The 20,624-nt window shown below is 32.8% G+C and overlaps 1 protein-coding gene across 1 annotated transcript in view; it reads left to right on the forward strand.

The window, feature by feature from the left end:
• Positions 1 to 7,397: 7,397 nt before the first annotated feature.
• The window catches only part of LOC131174623 (probable disease resistance protein At4g27220), a 31,836-nt gene continuing 18,609 nt past the window's right edge, over positions 7,398 to 20,624 (forward strand). The window contains exons 1-5 of the mRNA XM_058138377.1: positions 7,398 to 7,434; positions 7,623 to 7,759; positions 8,241 to 8,318; positions 8,375 to 8,465; positions 11,106 to 11,193. Of these exons, the coding sequence (XP_057994360.1) occupies positions 7,398 to 7,434; positions 7,623 to 7,759; positions 8,241 to 8,318; positions 8,375 to 8,465; positions 11,106 to 11,193 (431 nt within the window). The remainder of the gene's footprint in view (positions 7,435 to 7,622; positions 7,760 to 8,240; positions 8,319 to 8,374; positions 8,466 to 11,105; positions 11,194 to 20,624) is intronic.

The raw sequence follows: 20,624 nt of genomic DNA on the forward strand, positions 1-20,624 counted from the left end.
GTTTGGGGGTGAGGGCAAAATTTTTGCAAAATTTTCTTTAAAATTTTCTTTCATTCATTTATTGCATTTCATTCATCCATATATAGATAATTCATACACTTATACATATACCACACACATGTCTATACCCATACACATACATTTGCATATAGTTTTCATATAGATTACACTTAGTTTTAATTTGATTTATGCATTCATTTTAGGATCATGCATATCATAAAAATAAATTTTTACCTTGTCCTTAGAGGATTGAGAGTTGCTTTGAAGAGCAATTAAGCTTACTTTTAGAAGGGTTTGATGGATTGAAAGTCCTGGATAGGTGCAAAGTTATTAAATTCTTGCTTGAGTTTATATCTTCTTAGCCAAGGGCCACCCAATCAATTGCATTGACTTTGAGTGCTTAGAGAAAACTCTAGGGTGAGAAGTAGCTAATTGATGTCTCACCAATCCTAGAACAATCTTTCTAAACCTTTCAAGGCGAAATCATAACATACACTTGAAAAAGAAATGATCTAGGCATTCTTTGAATTTTAAACCCATATTTTAGCCTTAGCCAACCTCACTTAAAAATTTCCCTTTGGAACCAATTTGAGCCTACATTTATCCCACTTTTCCCTTTGGAACCCACATTAATGCCTAGCCATAAACCCAAACACTTACCTACCCTTCATGAGAATAATCCTTTGAGTGATAGATACATTTAAAAAAAAATAATAAATAATAATAATAATAATAATTAGTTGGGAGAAGTGACTAAAAAAGAAGGGCTAGCAAATTCAATTATGGTATGTAAAGTAATTCACCACTCAAGTACCCAAAGAAATGAGTTTGGGGGTGAATTGAAAGGGACAATTGTAATTCAAAGTTAATATCATTTATATAGTCCCTCCAAAAGCTTCAAAATTATATGCTAGCATTGGTGAATAGTTGTAAAGTTCCTTCTTCCCAAGATTAAAAAAAAAAAAAAAAAAAAAAAAAAAATTATGTGTCTTGATCTTTTAATAATTTGATTATTCTCATAATTTGTTACCCTTATCCCTTTCTTGTTAGCCACATTATCACCCCCTTAACCCCATTATAACCCTTGAAAGTCCTTTTTGATCTTTTGATGGTGTTTTGCTACATTAGTGGAGATTGGAATAGGAGAATTGCCTATGGGATTGTGATATCATTAATCCATTCATTTACTTCCATCATTATTTGAGACACTTTAGCTTATGGATTACCCTATAGTCTATTTAGGCATAATTATTCTTTGTGATTGATTGGTTTGGGCTTGATGATATGGATAATTGACCCAAGGCTAAGCGGTGATAACTTTGGTAAAGATTGAATTCTTTGTATCTTGAAAGTGGGTATATGGTGTGTTGGTGGCTAAAGGTAAGCTTGAGAGTTTGGATAAGTAATTTTCATAAATTTAAGGTAAGGTACCCCAAATTGCATTAATTGTTTTAATTTGCTTGAGGACAAGCAAAGATTTAAGTTTGGGGGAATTTGTTACACTGATTTCATATAGGCATTTTAGGGTAGTTTTGCATCCATTTTGCCCTCATATCTTAGTGTATTTTATGTTTTTAGCTTTATTTTATCTTATTTGTTAATTTTAGATACTTTATATTTGATTTTCGTAATTTTGTTGTTTTTAATAGGATTTTGTGGCAAATCAAGGATCAATGAGTGCAATAGGAAGTGAATTGAAGAAATTTGGGATTCTTTAAGCATGGAGGAAAGTTGAAGAAATCAAGCCTTGAAAGAGCAAACCAGCCGAAATTTGCTTGAGACCTTGCTTAAGGTCATGCTCAGGGTAAAGCGGCAATGCTTAAGGTGCAACACAAGTCAAGCATGAGCAGAAAAGTCCATTTTACTATAAGTCTGCCGAGATTTCTTTGAAGGTCCGCAACCTTAAGCGCATAGGCGACCAGAGGCTAAATTTGCTAAGAAGTCGCTTAGGGTTAAGCAACCCTAAGCGTAATGCCCAACGTGAAAATGTCACGACTTGGATAATTTTACACCTCATTTCCTATCCACTCCTTGTCTTTTATTTACTTTTAGGGTAACTTTTAGGGACCATATAAATTCATCATTTCATTATTTTTGCCACAAGAGGAGGAAGGGAAGGAAAAACAAAAAGGAAAGAAAATTATATAGAAAGAGGGAGAGAAGACGCCATTCTCTGGAGGAAGAGGAGCTGCACGAGTTTGGAGCTTCAGAAACCAGAGACCTTGGTTCTTCCACCTGGGTTTTCCTATTTCAGTCCTTTTATCATGTTTTTCTTTATTCTTCCATCTATATTTCTTGTAAATACCATAATGAGTGAGTAATTTCTTTAGATTTCAGAGTTGGGAAGTATGTCTTAGATTAATTTGTGGATTTGGATTGGGTATTTTCTTAGTTTACATAAATATGAGTTTTGATTCCTTCCTTGTGTGCTTGATTTACTTGCCTAATGTTGGTACCCATTGGGTATTGTGTTAATCTTTGATTGAAGGACCGAAAGGTGAAAGTCATTGATAGTTAATCAAGGATTGGAACTTAAAATCACCTAGATTTAGAAATAAACTAGGACTTTAAGAGGAATTAATTATTGGTTACAAAACTTAATGGGTTTTAAAGTAATCAAATACATACGAAAGTAGGTTTGGTTATTTTAGAATACGCTTTGATTTGCTTGAAAAAGATATCAAAGGGATTTAGAATCAATTTCCTTCAAACTCTATTTTTCCCTAAAAATTGGAATGCCCAAGACAAATCCCAATTAATTTATGCATAAACCCCCAACTCTGGAATCACTTTTACCATAATTAGACTTTCGTTTAAATTACCCATTGTTAATTTTAGTTTAATTGCAAACTAGAATTAGAATTTAATTGTTCGCACTTTACCCCATTTCAATTGGATTAATCAATTTACCTTGCTCATTTACATTTACCATTTATTCATTAATCATTAGCCCAAATAATCGCTTCATTCATAGTTTAGTAATCAAACAGCAAATCCTCGTGGGAACGATACTTGATTCATCACTTTATTACTTGAAACGACCCGTATACTTGCGGATAAGTCACATCACTATGAAAACAGATAATGCTACTATTGTATGAGAAGGGTATTCAATACCATTGTATAAAGATGAAGGAAGATCTTGCAGAATTTAAATAATTCAAAAGGAGTCATGGAAAAGAAAAAGAAGAAATTACTGCAATTGCAGTGGATGATGGTGTTGATGGTGAATGTTTGAATGTGGATGATGATAAAGAAAAGGTAAAATATCTATTAACAGATGAGTGGTTAATGGATTCTGCTTGTGCATTCCATATTTGCTCAAAAAAGGAGTGGTTTGATGTGATTGAAGAAAAGAAAGGAGAAAAAGTGAAGCTAGCCAATGGGAACAAGATGGAAGTTAAAGGTGTTGGAAGAGTAAAGATCAAACTACATGATGATCAAGTAAAAGTATTCGATGAAGTGATGTATGTTCCAAAATTTGAAAGAAATTTAATTTCCTTGGATTAGTTGGATTCTTTGGATTATGGGTGTTCGATTCACGATGGAGTCATGAGATTTAGCCGATGTGCTCTTGTGATCATGAAGGGTAAAAAGATTGGTACAAAAAATCTCTACAAATTAAAAGGAAACATATTGATTGAAAGAATGTAAGCTGAGGTAAGAGGCAACATCAATAATCGAGAATGCAATGAAGTACCTAAGAGCAAATTAACTTTTGTAGAAGTTGTGAAGACTAATTAAAAGGAAACATATTGATTGAAAGAATGTAAGCTGAGGTAAGAGGCAACATCAATAATTGAGAATGCAATGAAGTACCTAAGAGCAAATTAACTTTTGTAGAAGTTGTGAAGACTAATTCTATTTGACTTGGAGGTGGAGATTGTTAGAGTTCAAGTCTAATTGAAATTAGAAAGTATAATTAGTTTTGGAAGAATAATTTGTTTAGGAAGTTTAATAGAATTTAAATTATGAAATTTAATAATTAGAGTTCTAAAAAGACTAAGTTTCAGTAGCCTATATATATGTTTAGTTGGTTGGCCATTATATGAGAATGATTGTAGAGAGCTCATGAAGTAGAGAGGTGTATTGAATGCCGCGAGTTTTGTTTGAGTGGTTTTGATGGTGAGAAAAATAATTAGTGATTGTAATTATTTTTTCTTGATAGTAGATTTATTGGTGGAGTAGGCTTACACCGAACCACATTATATTTTGTATTCTTTATTTAATGTGGATGTGGTTTTTTCATAACAGTATTTATTTCATATATGTATAAGTGTGTTCGTATTTTAATAAAATTATTAAAGTTTAGAAAATGAAAAATGATTTCCTCTTTTAAAAAATGAAAGTCATTTTTCTTAAAAATAACTTAGTTTTCCCTTTGACTAAGAAAATATTTTCCGTTGACTATTTTTCCTGAGTGCTCCAAAAACCAGAGAATGCAGGAAAATATTTTTCATGAAACAAATAGAGTTTAAATATTAACTTAAATTAATTATCTAAGTACTACATCCAAACTGTAAATAATTAAGTATTTCAAAAGAACTCAAAAAGTAGAACAAACATCTAATAATATAACATCTAAAATGAGAGAAAAATCTTCTGAAAGTGCCTTGTCTATCCTGCTAAAATAGAGAAATGAGTAAAAATTATTGTTAAAATAGATTAATAATTAGTCATTATACATATTTTTTATTGAGATGAAAGTCTGGTATTTTATTAATATAATGTTGTGTTGGTTTATAGAGTAAAATTAATTTTATCATAAATTAATTCAAATAAAATTTGATTTAATAAAGATAATGATAATTAACATTAATTTAATAGTTAAATAGTTAAATAATTTAAAAATAATTAAAAATATATAAAAGAAATAAATAAGAATTTGAAAATTCAATTAATACAATAAAATACCTAAATAAAAATTTAAAGGAGACTCAACTGTTTCGTCTAGTGTAGACAATTCAACTAATTGAAAAGAAAAAAAAAGTGCAATAGGATAAAATTAAAAAGTGTAGTAATTTGTTAAAAGATTAGATTCCAAAATATATTATGTAAAAACCAGAATTAGGACACAATAGGAGAGGATGTTTGTTGTGCTGTGAAAAGTTTTTTTTTTGCTTCTGGTTGTTTGTTAAAGGAAATCAATAGAACAAACATTGTCTTGATTCCCTATTGCCATTAATCAATATAGACCTATAAGCCGATGCAATTTCTTTTATAAGATTGCCTCAAAAATTATTGCTAACCGTTTGAAACCATGGATGGATACTTTAATCTCACAGGATCAAGCAACTTTTATTCCAGCTAGACTTATTCAAGACAATATTATCATTGCACATGAAGCTTTCCATTTTTGAGGACGACTCATAGCAGGAATCACTTAATGGCTATCAAGCTTGATATGCATAAAGCTTATGATCAAGTGGAATTGAGATTCTCAGAGAAAGCTTTGCTTCAATATGGCTTCCATCCTACTTGGGTAAATCTAGTGATGCAATGTGTTACTATAGTGAGTTTCTCAATTCTTATAAATGGTTCTCCTTCTAAAGCCTTCTTTCCTTCAAGGGGTCTTCGGCAAGGAGATCCCCTATTAACTTATTTGTTCTTACTAGTGTCGCAGGCTTTGTCCAATATTATTCTCCAGGCAAAGGATAATGGCAAAATTACAGGGCTTGGAATTACTAGAAGGACTCCTATTACAAATGTTTTGTTTGCATAAGACACCTTGCTTTTTGGCAAAGCTAGTAGGAGTGAAGCCTTGGCTATTCTAGATATCATCAATAAATATTCTTTGGCAACTGGGCAGAGGGTGAATTTTCAAAAATCTAGTATCAGATTCAGTAGGAAAATGCTAGATAAATTAAAGCATGAGATCATGGGGATTTTTAACATGGTGGAAAAGAAAGAGGAAGATAAATATCTTAGGCTGCCGACAATGTGGGAGAGATCTAAAATCCAAGCGCTAAATTTTGTGAAAGATAAAATAGTGTCCAAAATGCAATCTTGGCAGCAAAATCTGCTCTCTCTGGCGGGTAGGGAAACTTTGATTAATGCCGTTCTTAGTGCTATCCCAACATATTCAATGGCTCTTCTTAAATACCCAAAGAGGTTCTACAGCCAGCTGAATAGTCTAGTGTCTAATTTTTGGTAGGGAAGAAAAGGAACAGAGCGGAAGATGCACTTGGTTAGTTGGCAGAACGCTTCAATCCCCAAGTCCCAGGGACAAATGGGATTTAGAGATTTCCAGTTGTTTAACTTAGCATGTCTTGCAAAGCAAAGTTGGCGACTTATCACAAATCCAAATGCTCTATGACCGAGGATCATCAAGGGTGTATATTTCCCAAATTCAATTTTTTGGAATGCGTCCGCTTTAGCCAAAAAGTCATGGGTGTGGCAGGGCTTATTAGATGGGAGGGAAGTTTTAAAAGAAGGGTGCAAATTTAATGTAGCAGATGGGCATACTATTTTAATTTGGGATGGTCCTTGGGTACCAGATATCAAAAACTTTAGAGTCACAAGGTCATTGAATTGTCCTCTAAATGTTAATTGTGTTGCTGATTTAATTGATCATGCCAATTTGCAGTGGAAATCACATCTGCTTAATACTTTATTCAGGAAGGAAGAGGCTTCAGCCATCTCTTCTATTCCAATAGCCCCAATTGGCTCTCAAGACACTTTAGTTTGGCACTTTGATAATTCAAGAATCTATTCCATTCGTTCGGGTTACAGGATGCTGTCTAACAAGCATCGCCAAGAAAAGAATTAGGAGCCTAGCCATTCCCATGTCTTTTCGAAGAAAGATTGGCAATCCATTTAGAATCTTTTGATCTAACCAAAGATCAAGAATTTTCTATGGAAAGCTGTGTTGAATGGACTGTCGGTGCAAGACAATCTAAATCACAGAGGTATCCATATAAACTCCGCTTATCCTATATGCTGTTAAGGCCCTGAAACAATTGAGCATATGTTTTCTGATGTCACTATACAAAAGCCACTTGGTTCTCAAGCCCTTGTCTTTACAAGCCTAACCCGAAAAGATTTCAATCCTTTGCGCATTGGTGGAAGTCCATAAATCAAGAATTTAAAGGTCATTCCAAAATGCTCGCTGTAATTGCCATCATTTGTTGGGTCATTTGTAAATAATGTAATAAGGTTATTTTTGATCACTGTCAACCTGATCCTTTGCAAGCTAGCAAGCATATTGCAATTTTTCTGAATGAGAATTTCTAGCTGTAGGAAGGAAGTCAAGTTACTACTCAAAGTGAGTAGTAGATTCAAAATCAAGTAAGTTGGGTCCGTCTCCCCCCCCCAAAGGAGTCTTGAAGTTTAATACAGATATTGCTTGGCAAGCAAATAAAAACTTGCTGCAATAGCTATAGTGGTAAGGAACTGTCATGGAAGGTTCACACATGGCAGGGCCAAGCAATTCAGGTGTGACTCGCCTTCAGTAGGTGAAGCTTTTGCTGTATTGGAAGCAATGAAGCTAGCGAAAGAGATAAGTGCTTAGTCCTTCATTGTGGAATCTGACTCAAAAGTAGTGATTTCAGCTATAAATGAAGATGGTGCTAATCCCCCCTAGGAAATTAAATCTATTATTTTGGCTATTAAAAGCATTGCAGTTTGTGTTCCTCCAATAGCTTTTGTTCATGTTAAGAGAGACGCAAATAAAGCTGCTGATTGTATTGCTAAGCAATGCTCCATGGGCTCTCTTCTTTATAACTGGTTGTTCTATTTACCCTGTGAGCTTATTCCTATTGTATGTAATGATGCTCGAGAGGCTTCTGTTTGATTCTGCAATGCTACGGCATATTAAAAAAAAAAAAAAACTAAAAAGCAAGTATTATTTGTTATGTACTACATAAGCATATAAATTATAAAGAAACAAAGCAAATACACAAAAACTCTCTTCCTTCTCTTCTTCCCTTACCTAAATCCTGTTTCACTTTCATTTATTTTGAAAATTTTCCTAATGATTCTGATGAAAATTTTTTCTAGTCCAACCTCTTGAAAAAAAATGGCATATCCTTGACGTCTTCCTTCCCCATAAGCTTAACAGGAGTGGTAGACTGCTCATCTTCACCTGAAAATACAGTAAAGTCAATAATATGGTATCTCATTGGATATGGATTCTCCCTGTCAATCGCATTTAAATAAGGTTTGTGGAACTCTAGGTGCACAATCTGCCTTAAACCAAGCCCATAAAGCTTCTGAATAATATCTTTTACTACTTTCCATAGTCACTTGAGGAGCTTGTGGTGGCACAGGTATCTAAGCCACAGGTGATGGTACTTGAGGTACTAGTGCGATCGATTGAGGTACCTACATCTTGGAGATGCTAATTCCTCTCTAACTGCTATCCCCTAACCGAAAGTCACCGAAGGCATCTACATTTGCTAGGGCATTGGTACCACTTGAGGACTTGTATTTGCCTTTGGATCAGAAATATCCGGGTGAGTTACAAGGTTAGTATTATTAAGAATTTGGGTATCAGCAATGGTTCTGTCTCTGGGGCGGTTGGTTTGTACTAATGCTCTATACTAGTTAGTCACTTGTTCATCTCTTTTGTGAGGTAGCTAATACTGTTTTTCATTCTGAGCACGGGTTCCACTTGTTCCACCCTAGAGAGTTCTTGGTTGAGGTTGCCCCTTGAGCTTTATAGGGCTTTTCAATAGAGAATCAAAGTCCTATGGCCTAGTGAACTAGCCATCGGAAATGTAAGTATTGAAAATTTTAACTTTTCAATTAAAAGTTGAATTGCATTAGCAAGTTTGTTCAATATTTGATCACTTTTATCTATTCGCTTATTTAAGTCTTTCTTCAAAACCTCAACGATGGATGGTCTATTGGTTTCTTCAATAATAGCAACAGAAACTAACTTATCTAGTCTCTATTTTGGATCAGTGACTAAGGTATATGGAGTCATTGTTGGCCCGAAATTCTAAACCACTTCTCCTTGGGGAGCTAGTTCTTTTTCAAACTAGTCTACCGTTTGGGGAACTCGAACATTGAGTCCCTCTATGTTCTGAAACATGGTAATGCCTTTGCCTAGTAGGTTTCTTATTTTTGGAGGCATTGAAAACCCTTTAAAGACCAAATGCCGAACAAAAAGTGAGATTTGTGCCAAAAATTTTTTGTTAAGAACATTAGAAATTTGTGTTGAAATAGCAGGAGTTGATCTTCGTCCCACCCAGTGTACCTAAAATTGTTTGCAATGTTTGGTTAAGAACAATGGCGTATAGTGCAGAAAGTTAATGTGAAATTATATAGAATTTGTCCTCCTAGGCATGTCAAAGAATTGTTTGGTATAAAAATAATTTAGTTGAGATACAGTTTAAAAATTTGAGCATGCTAAATACTGAGTGTATCAACTAATATGCATTTCTAACTTCTAAATCAAATGATTATAGGAATTAGTTACACTGAATGTAAATTTGCCTTTGATTCAAAATAAACTGATAACTGGAAATGAAATTGGAGAAGAAATTGTATTGGTTGATTAAAGTAAATATAATGATTGGAAATTGAAATTGTAATAGAAATTAAAATGGACAATACTTAAAAATTGAGAATGACTACTAGAGTTTTGAAATGATTGGATTGCTAGAGTTTTTGAATTATTATTGATTGTTTGATTGAGTTGATTGTTTGGTTGGCCGAGTCTTTCCATTGCATAGCAAAAACTATTTATAGCTGCACCTGATTGAACCTAAAGGTATTTAGAGCTAGCACATTTTCATGTCCTACACGTCTAGCAGTTACAGTAATTGTTATCCATTACTCTATTAGCTTCCCCAATAGCAGATAACTTTCCACTCGCTGACAATTTTAATAACTTCTAACTAGCAGGCAACTCTTTATAACTTTCATTAATTAATTATTAACTTTCAATAATAGTTTTCCAAAAATAATTAATAAATATCATTCAAATCTCTTAATTAAATTAATATAACAAAAATAATTAAATTAATTCTACAAGGCTTAACTTAGTTAATCATAAGCATAAAAATAATTAATGAATTAGAAATAATTATTTTTAATACAGATAATTATATTATTTCTCATATATTAAAAATTAAAAATTAATATCAACGTATCATGACATGGAGTGGTTGGGACTCTTCTCTCCTAACCAGAGGCTTCAGATTTGAGCCTTGGGGATGGAAAAATGCTACTTTGAGAGAGTTGCGCCCTATATGCACCGTACAGTACTTGAACCTGATTAGTCGAAGTGGACTCTTGGATACAGGGAGCTAAAGAAAAAAAAATAAAATAAAAATTTGTAGACTAACTTGACATCAAGAAACACTAAATTTAATAGTAATAAATAAATTATTAATGATTTTGCAATTATCCATCAAATTAACTAGGGTAGTGTTTATTGAAATTAAATATGCAAATATAAACCGTATTGCTTCCATTGTAAAAAACAGGAGAAGACACATGCTTTGCTGTATGTGTGAAAGCTGTTCGTGATTGGCGTTGGGATCAGACAAAAAAAATAATTAGTTGCTTTTTAGCTACTCATCTCACTGATCCTCTTGCTGTGTGTGAAGAGATGAAACTGTTCTTGCTTGTTAGCTACTCATCTCATACTCACGCCTGCTGATTTTTGTTTCTCTTGAAAATTACTGCTCCAACGGGCTCTATTTGTAAGTTTAATTTGCTTGCTTTTGCTTTTCTTTTTTTTTTTTTTTTTTAATTTACAATTTTCGCTGGAAACATTCATGTTTCAGATGTAGGTTTATTCTAATTAAGCAGACACACAAAGTTTTGAAAGAACCTGCCACTCTCTTTGTATTCGAAAGGTAGCGTTAAAATATTAATCCAAGGCTTCCTAGACAAGGAGACTTACAGCTTCTGAGGGAAAACCAAGCACAGAAAAGAGCCTAAAACCCTTCTTACTTTTCAAGAATGAAACGAAAACCAACTTTCTGCCTTACCCTCCCATAAATTTGGCGTTATAATCTACTTATTACATGAGGAAATCAATCCATTTCCTGCCGTTACCTATTGGCAAAAAGCTTGAATTTTTTTAGTAGCAATGATTTTCTTGCTATTTTTATGATTGGCTGATTCTGAAAAATAGTTGTATTCTTTTGCAGATTTAAGAGACAAAACTCAATCCTATTTGGAGATTCTCATTGCCATTGCAAGTACAGTTACTGGTGAAATTGCTTTCCCTGTCAAACAGTTGATCATCCTTATTTTTCTTCCATTCATACAGTCTCACTATAATTAATATTCTTGCCTTTCTATGTACTATAGGTTGAATTTGGAAGTGTTTGCTTGATTTTTTTTTCTGGGTAAGTCATCCATAAATATACTTGATTTTTAATTTTTTGTTTGTTATGAATTTATTTGATGCCTAAATATTTTGTAGATCAAATATATTTACTGCAACTTATAGATTTCAAGATTGATCATCATACTATTAGTAAATATGGGCCATGGTGACTAGCAATGTAGAGCTTATTGTTGAGGAGAAATTATATGGTATAACTGTGATTCTATATCAGCATTTGACACGTAATAACAAATCAGTTATAAAAGGATAATTAAGTATAAAGAGATAGTTATAATTAAAAAAAAAAAATTTAACACATCGATAAAATCAAATTTTATGGATCTGTTATAACTTAATTGTTACTGTATAATTAGTTTGGCATTTCATATATGATTACCCATATGGAATAACCGATTCATATTAAGGGAATCATAATTTTATCTAGAGATGAGGTGAGATTGTATTACTTCTTTAATATTAGAACGTTGATTGTATTACTTCTTTAATGTTATAACATCGAAACCTCTACAGAATGAAGAGAATGCCATTATCGGAGAGATTTCAGAAATGGAGCCTTCAATAGTTAAGTTAGTCTAGTAATTATAAATATTAGGAAAAGTTGAATTTTGAGAATGTTGTGTTATGGAGAAATGAAATATTTTTCCAGTATAAAGGGAATTAGACCGGTTAGTTAGATCAATTCAATCAGAAATTTATACCTAATTTAGTCTGATTTAGATATTAAACCTCATTACTATTCCAATGAATTGAATCTATTCCAATAAATCAGACCATTGAACCTCAACTACAAAAAATAAATATGAGAGAGAGCCAGGATTCAGTCCCTGGCACCACTTAATGAAATTTGCGTCGCACTGGCTTCTGCCATTTTAATATATATATATATATATATATATATATATATATATATATATATATATATATATATATATATATATATATATATTAAATTATAATTATTATATAGAAAAAATAAAAATTATTAACTTCATCTACTTATAATTTAATTAATTAATAATATTAGTAATTTATTTTATTAGTATGTTAAATTAAATTATTAAATTATTTTTCTATTTTATTATCTTTTATATAATGAAAGTATATAAAATATTTTCTGTCATATAATTTTAATATTTTCTATTATAAAATTTTAGTTAATTTTAATTATTTTCTACAATTATTTAGATATTAAAATTTAACTAAATTTATTTTTATAATTACTTATAAAATTATTAATTATTACTAATCTTATAATATTTTTTAATAATATATTAGTTGAATGACAGGGTAGATTTAAAAATTTTATTATCTAGAATTCTAGGAAGTGAAAGTGAGGTTGGAGTAATGATGCGTAGCAATCTTAATTTCTAAAAAATTATTTTATTATTATTATTCCTGATTTTATTTATATTATTAAAGCTTATTTAAATTTATTTTTATTAATATTTTAGATTTTATTTTAATTAAATAGTATTATATTAATTTAATATTATTTGAAAAAAAAAAAGAGCAAAAAAGGCAAAAAACCAAAACCCATTTCTGACCTCCTCTCTCCCTTTCTTCCAGGGCTGAAATACATGGGGACTAGAGTGGGCATGGCCCTCCAAGCCCATAGCCCCAATCACTTCTATATTTTTTAATCAAAAAATTTAAATTTGTATTTAAAATATAAATATTTTTATAATATATAAAAACCTATTTATTAGTAATTATGAATCCAATTAATAATTATAAACGATACTTAAGTATTACTTATTATCTCATATTGATTTAATTAGTAATATTTTTTATTTATCGATTATTTTTAAGTTAAAATAAAATTTTTAATTTTACTTATTTTTGCTATATATATATATATATATATATATATTTTTTTTTTTTTGAGAGAATACAAATAGTTAATGAATTATTTTATAATTATGTTCGGCACCTCCTAAATAATATGATCAAATTCTACCACTGCTTTCTTCTCTGGCAATATCCAACCTAGCGATCGGTAAGGCTTTCCTAACGGTGAAGCACACACCAGCAACTCCCGAGAGCCTACAACGACGATAAACAAGGACAGCAGGAAAAAAAAAAAAAAAAAAAGACATGGATGTTACAAGTTGAGTTTTCTAAGTTTTGAGTTTTACAACCGAGTCGAGCTTGAACTTGATATTATATTAAGTGAAGTAGGAGCAACTTGATTACACCACTAATTATCATTGAAAGAGTGAGAGAAAGAAAGTAAAAATATAATGGAGGATAAATGAAAAATGAATAAGAATATTATATATATATATATATATATATATATATATATATATATATATATATATATATATATATATTTTATCAACAATTATTATTGATTATCAAAATAAAATTATAGTAGTTAAATATTTTAAAATATATTATAAATTATTTTAAAATAATACTTTAATTAATTTAATTAAAAATGAAAAAGTTACTAAAACACCCTAGACTTAAAATTAAATTATTTTTCAAAATTTTGCCTTTTATTTTGCTTTTTTCAGTATTCCATAACTAACGTATTTTGAAAAGCAATTAAAAAATTATTTAGATGCCATTTAAAAATAATTTTTTTAAACAAATTAATAAAATTTTTTCTTCATTAATCAATTAATTATTTAAAATAGAAGTCTATGAAAAAGTTTTTTTTTTTCTTTTCCTTTATTAATAAGCGTCTCCTATTAAAAGTAATATTGTATTAGTTAATTGATTATTTTTATATAAAATTTTAATATCAATTTACTTAGGTTTAATTAGAGGTGGAAATTTTTGTCATGACCTAGTCACATAGATCGAATTGAAACTAGGATTTGAATCATCATAAGGCCTCTAAAGCTATAGTAACACACTATTCTAAAAAAATATAACCAAACCCAACATATGTAATATAAAAAAATAAATAAAATAACATAATTTATGGAGTTCAACTCAACTCAATACACTGCGTAGGAATTAAGAAAGCCTAATTATTCATTATACATATCAATGTAAGTTCTAAGAATAAAAGTAAATAAAAAAATATAAATAAACTAACTAAACAGAAAATTACCTTATGAGGAATATGCATGTTACAATCTAAAATGAAAGTGCTTTTCTTGTCATTTGGAGAAAAATATTGAACAGAAATGAGCGCTTGACTCATTGAGTACATGTATTAAATATAGTTATAATTTTTATAACTACCAAGTACTAATACAACCCTAACTTAGATAATTCAATACCAAGCACATAAAGCACATGTATCATCAAATCTTTGCACACGAAAATAATTTGGAATTACACACATCACACAATTATACACACACATATAGAGTATCGCACGCATCCCACACACACAAGCATAAAGGAGCCTAGTCCACTCGTTTAGGGGAGCCTAGCTCTACCATGAAATCTATAAACATAAATACATCTAAGGGAGGCTGCCTTAATCCTAATCCATATCCATATACGTCTAAGGGAACCCAACTCAACCCTAATCCATAAAAAGTGAAGGGCCTAACATAGCCCACTAATACAAAAGAGCATAGCTCTACTCTGCAACCATAATAAGTGAGGGGCCTAGCCTAATCCACTAATAAAAAGGAGGACATCTTTATTTTGTGATACACACTAATTAAACGCTCTCTCTCGCTCACACACACACACACATTATATATAAATACAAACAAATATAACATGGGAGTTGATCCCATTTCTCAGCCACTTTAAGTCAAACTATGATCGAAGAAGCAAACCTACAAGTTTGATCTCTCAAGTCCAAAAACGAGCATGGGAGTAAAGCTACTATTAAAACCCGATTCATAAATCTTGGTTGGGGAGCAAAGCTATAACCACAACATATCCATATACATGCACACTCACACATACCAATATACATATGTACGCATATATTACTATATGGGAATTGATTCTTTATTCAACGACTTAAGAATAGTTGTGGCCGAATGAGCAAAACTACATGAGTCTCTTAAATCCAAAGTAGCCATAAGAGTAAAGTTACCACCAAAACCCAATCTATATATCCTGGTCAAGAAGTAACGCTACAACCATAACCTATCTACACACATGTGACGCCCCTTACCCGTCTATTGTATAGCCGAGCAAGAAGTGTCACATTCGGTGCCGCAGCACCCTATCTTGTCTTGTCTTGTCATGTCTATTGTAGATTTTAATGTCATTTAAATCAGATAATTTATGTGTAGAATTTTTTTTTTTTTTTTATATATATCTATTTCTGTGGAGACCCGGACAGATCCTCCTCTGTTTTGTTAGCATCTGGCGGGTTCCACTATTACCTGTTAACATATTCATAGTCATCTCACATATTTCCATATCATATTCTCTTTTATCATATCATTCACAACTATTTATGAGATCTCAAAATGAAGTGTCATCTATTGCATTCATATGGAAATTCATAGATAATAAATTATAAGTTTTCATTTCAAGTCCAAAATGAAATACATCATAAACTAGTAATTACATCATGACTAAACATAATGAACCAAAATACTAGTTTATACATGGGCCCTACCAAAATACAAAAGACTGGTGAGGTGACTCTGGACAATGGCAGATCTGATCAGAGTTCTATCAGTGCACTACTGCTGCTGCTGCTGTGGCTGATCTCCAGTACCTACGCGATGGAAAACCAAGTGGTGCATAATTTATAATAACAATAATTGAATAATTTGAAACAATATATGCAACTCATAATTTCTGGGTCTTTTATATTTTTATTGCTCTTTGGAAATAATTAACATTATCGGAATATTTTATGATTACTTATTGTATTTTAAGTCTTAATTAATTTTTTTTTTATCAGTGCCCAAGAAAACCTATAACAAATTATAAAAGCTGGATGTACGGGTGTGTACTGGTTAGACAGCCATATGTCTATCCAGTATACGTCTGTCAGGCACGAGACCCGCTGTCAGGCTTGTAAAACCAGAAATAAAGTAGGCACAATGGCCCGTAAGTAGGCATATAGCCTGTAGAACAATCATACTAGACATATATTGTCAGTTCATGATTTTCTCGGTAGGCAGTACTGCTATCTGTAGTCCCTAATTGGTATACCAATTTATCCAAACTAAATAAATAAGTCTAGGTATACTATGGGCAATTAAATATTTTTAATTAATTTAGCACTGTTCACTATTACTATTTTCTAGTACTGTTCATTGGTACCATTAATTTCATATTAATAGGACATTAGTCCCAATTTACATATTCTTATCATTTTTAATATTTAATTCTCCTTATGAGTATTTTAATTATCATATATAGCATTTTTCCCATGAACCTTTCTTTAGGTTCATGTTGATGTGTTATCTTTATCTAGGAATTTGACTAGATTGGGATGTCTATTTAGTCACAATTCCTTCATAACAATTGCTCCTCTATGTTTAAACTTGAATTTTAGTTTTTGAATCACTGAGTTTGGGGTTATAAAACTCAAGTTATGGTTAAAATACCAAAGGAATAGTATTTTGGGACATTTTCTGGGTTGTCAGTTTCAGTGGCCCAACTTTTGCTAACAATGTGAATTGGTTAAAGGCAAAACTGGGTTAAGTGGTCTTCATGAAAAGTGTAGCCCTATGTCTAAACTTTCCATGGGTGAAATTTTAGGTCATTTGGACCAGTATAGAGAGAGTTATGACCAAATGAACACGTACTGTTCATTTGGTCATTTTCTGGGTTGGGTTGCAGGGTAATCCGGATTTAGGCAGTATTTAGGTCAAGTTTTGACAGAATTTGGGCATGGTTTCTTCATAGAATATGGGCTATTTTGGGTCTAGTTTCACCTCCAATTGGCCTCATATCAATTGGGGTCACACAATTTCATTTATGGCCTAAAATGTACACTGCCCTAAACAAACACAACCTGCAGAAAATAGCACTTCCAACAATTCATTTCTTCTCCAACTCCCTTGCTTCAATTTGACATTCAAGGCACTTCTAAATTTCATCAACACATCTCAACAATCCCAATTGCATGGCATAATACAAAAATACCAAAGTTAGGCCAAACCCTAACTCACAATTTAAATCAACTTATAATACTTATAAATGCATCAACCAATATCATTAAATCACTTTATGTACATAATAGTCATAAAAAACCATCACTCACCATGGGTACCAAAAATTCACTCCCCTCATAACTCACCTATTTCTTTTAGTTTCTTACAAATTTCACTTCATTTTAACCTTAACTCGAGGATTAATAAAGGAAGAAAGGAAGATTAGGCACTAACCTCTTGGGTAACTTGTTAAACTTCAACTTTTCTTCTTCTTTTCACTATCAATGGCTTCCTTATGGAGTGGGCTAACTTTTTAATGAAGGGGACTATGGGTTTTGGGGAGGAGAAAGCTTGGAAAATCAAGCTTTAAGAAGAACAAAAATGGAGGGAGAGAGCTCCCATGGTGGACGGTTCCAAGAGAGGGAGAGAGAGAGAAGAGGGAAGAAGAAGATGGAGGCTTGGGGTTGGTGGGATTTTGTCTCTTATCTCATATTTATATATATATATTTGTACTTTAAATTTTTTTAAATTGTCATAAGCTCTTTATTTTCTTTTCTTTCCCTTTTCTTTTCTCTTCTTCTTTTTCCTAATTCAAATTCATAAACTTGTAATCTTAATTTATGTTAATTATTCCATTTTCTAAATTTTAAATTTTGACATTTAGGTCAAAATTCACCTCTGGGGGGTGAAATGACCAACATGCCCTTCATGGTGCATATCGGGTTATTTTTATTATTTTTGTACCAATTAATAAATTCTCTAAATTTTACTTTATTTTTTTTTCTACATTTTTCCTATATTTTTTTAACATTTATTTCTTCAATTTATGCCTCCTCACTATAGTTTAGGTGTAGTTTCAAACATTTTGACTGTCCGAACAGACATGAGTCGTTGGAACAGTAAAATATACGGACTACCTATGGTGAGGGCGTTACAATTCTTCCCCTCTAATAGAAATTTCGTCCTCGAAATTTACCTAATGTGAAGAGCTGAGGGAACTGCTGCCTCATCGTCTCCTCGCTCTCCCATGTCGCTTCTTCAGTGTTGTGGTGTCTCCATAAGACTTTCACTAGTGGGATCCTCTTGTTTCTGAGTTCTTTCACTTCCCGTGCCAAGATTCTGACTGGTTCTTCTTCATATGTCAAATCAGGTTGCACAATTATCTCCTCTGCTGAAATGACATGTGAAGGATCTGATCTGTATCTTCTGAGCATCGACACATGAAATACACTATGGATCTTGTCCAGCTCAGGTGGTAAAGCTAGCCTGTAGGCTACTAGACCCACACGCTCAATGACATCGTATGGACCAATAAACCTAGGGCTCAACTTACCCTTTTTACCAAATCTTAGCACTTTCTTCCAAGGTGATACCTTAAGAAACACCTTCTCGCCAACCTCATACTCTATATCCTTTCTCCTCAGGTCGGCATATGACTTATGTCTGTCCGAGGCGACTTTCAAATTGTCTCTGATGAGTTTCACTTTTTCCTCTGTCTGTCTCACTAAATCTGGGCCCACTATTTTCTCCTCACCCATTTCTGTACAGCATAAGGGAGTTCTACATCTCCTCCCATACAACGCTTCATATGGAGCCATTTTTATACTGGCTTGGTAGCTGTTGTTGTAAGCAAACTCTACCAAAGGAAGATACTTCTCCCAACTTCCTTCAAAATTAATGATGCAGCTTCTCAACATATCCTCCAATACCTGAATCACTCGTTTTGACTGTCCATCTGTCTGTGGATGAAAAGCCGTACTGAAGTGTAGTCGAGTGCCTAAAGACTCCTGTAGCCTCTTGCAAAACCTCGAAGTAAATCTCGGGTCTCGGTCAGATATGATCGATGTTGGCACTCCATGTCGTCGGACTATCTCATCTATGTAAATTTCTGCTAATCTCTCTAATGAGTAGTTGGTTCTAACTGGTAGGAAATGAGCTGACTTAGTCAATCTATCCACAATCACCCATATAGTATCATGCTTCCTCTGTGTCAATGGTAGCCCAGTCACAAAATCCATGGTAATGCGGTCACATTTCCATTCTAGTATGAATATAGATTGCAACAACCCTGATGGAACCTGATGCTCAGCCTTAACCTGCTGGCATGTCAAACATCTAGTCACAAAATCACCAATCTCTTTCTTCATTCCAGGCCACCAATAATGAGTTTTCAGGTCTTGGTACATCTTCGTACTTCCTGGGTGCATAGCATGGAAGCTACTGTGCGCCTCTTTCAAGATATTCTTCTTCAATTCCTCATCTCTTGGTACACATATTCTGCCTTTATAGTACAGGCACCCATCTCCTTTCAACTCATAATCAGACTCCTTCCCCTCTTGAGTTTTGCCCATAACAGTTAGCAACTTTTCATCCCTTAACTGTGCTTCTTGTATTTGCTGTAACAAACTTGGCTTTACACACAACTTAGCTAAAAGTACCTCATCCTGTGCTAAAGACAACCGAGCATTCAATGCTCTCAAAGCCATCATGGACTTCCTACTTAGGGCGTCAGCCACTATATTTGCTTTCCCAGGATGGTAGTCGATCACACAGTCATAGTCTTTAAGGAATTCAATCCATCTCCTTTGTCTCAGATTGAGTTCCTTCTGAGTTGGCAAGTACTTTAGACTCTTGTGATCAGTGTAGATGTAACACTTCTCACCATATAGGTAATGCCTCCATATCTTCAATGCAAATATTATTGCCGCCAATTCCAGATCATGAGTTGGGTATTTCTTTTCATGTGGCCTTAGCTGTCTAGAAGCATAGACAACTACTTTTCCTTCCTGCATTAGAACACACCCAAGCCCATTGTGAGAGGCATCACTGTAGATCACATAGTCTTTCTCTGACTCTGGCTGTGTTAACACTGGAGCTTCTATAAGCATAGCCTTCAGCTTCTCAAAGTTGGTTTGACATTTTTCATTCCAGTCAAACTTTGCATTCTTATGCAGTAACTTAGTCAGTGGGGCTGTTATAAGGGAAAATCCCTTCACAAATCTCCTGTAATATCCAGCTAACCCCAAAAAGCTTCTAACTTCTGTTACATTTTTGGGAGGCTTCCATTCAACTATTGCTTCAATCTTCCTTGGATCTACCCTGATTCCATCTGCTGACACAATGTGTCTAAGAAAGGATATCTCATCCAACCAGAAGTCACACTTGGATAACTTGGCATACAACTGTTTTTCCGGCAGTGTCTGTAGTACTACTCTCAGGTGTTCATCATGCTCTTCCGAGTTCCTAGAATACACCAAGATATCATCTATAAAGAC

The sequence above is a fragment of the Hevea brasiliensis genome, chromosome 16 (genome assembly GCF_030052815.1).
Source record: "Hevea brasiliensis isolate MT/VB/25A 57/8 chromosome 16, ASM3005281v1, whole genome shotgun sequence".
Classification (NCBI taxonomy): Eukaryota; Viridiplantae; Streptophyta; class Magnoliopsida; order Malpighiales; family Euphorbiaceae; genus Hevea; species Hevea brasiliensis.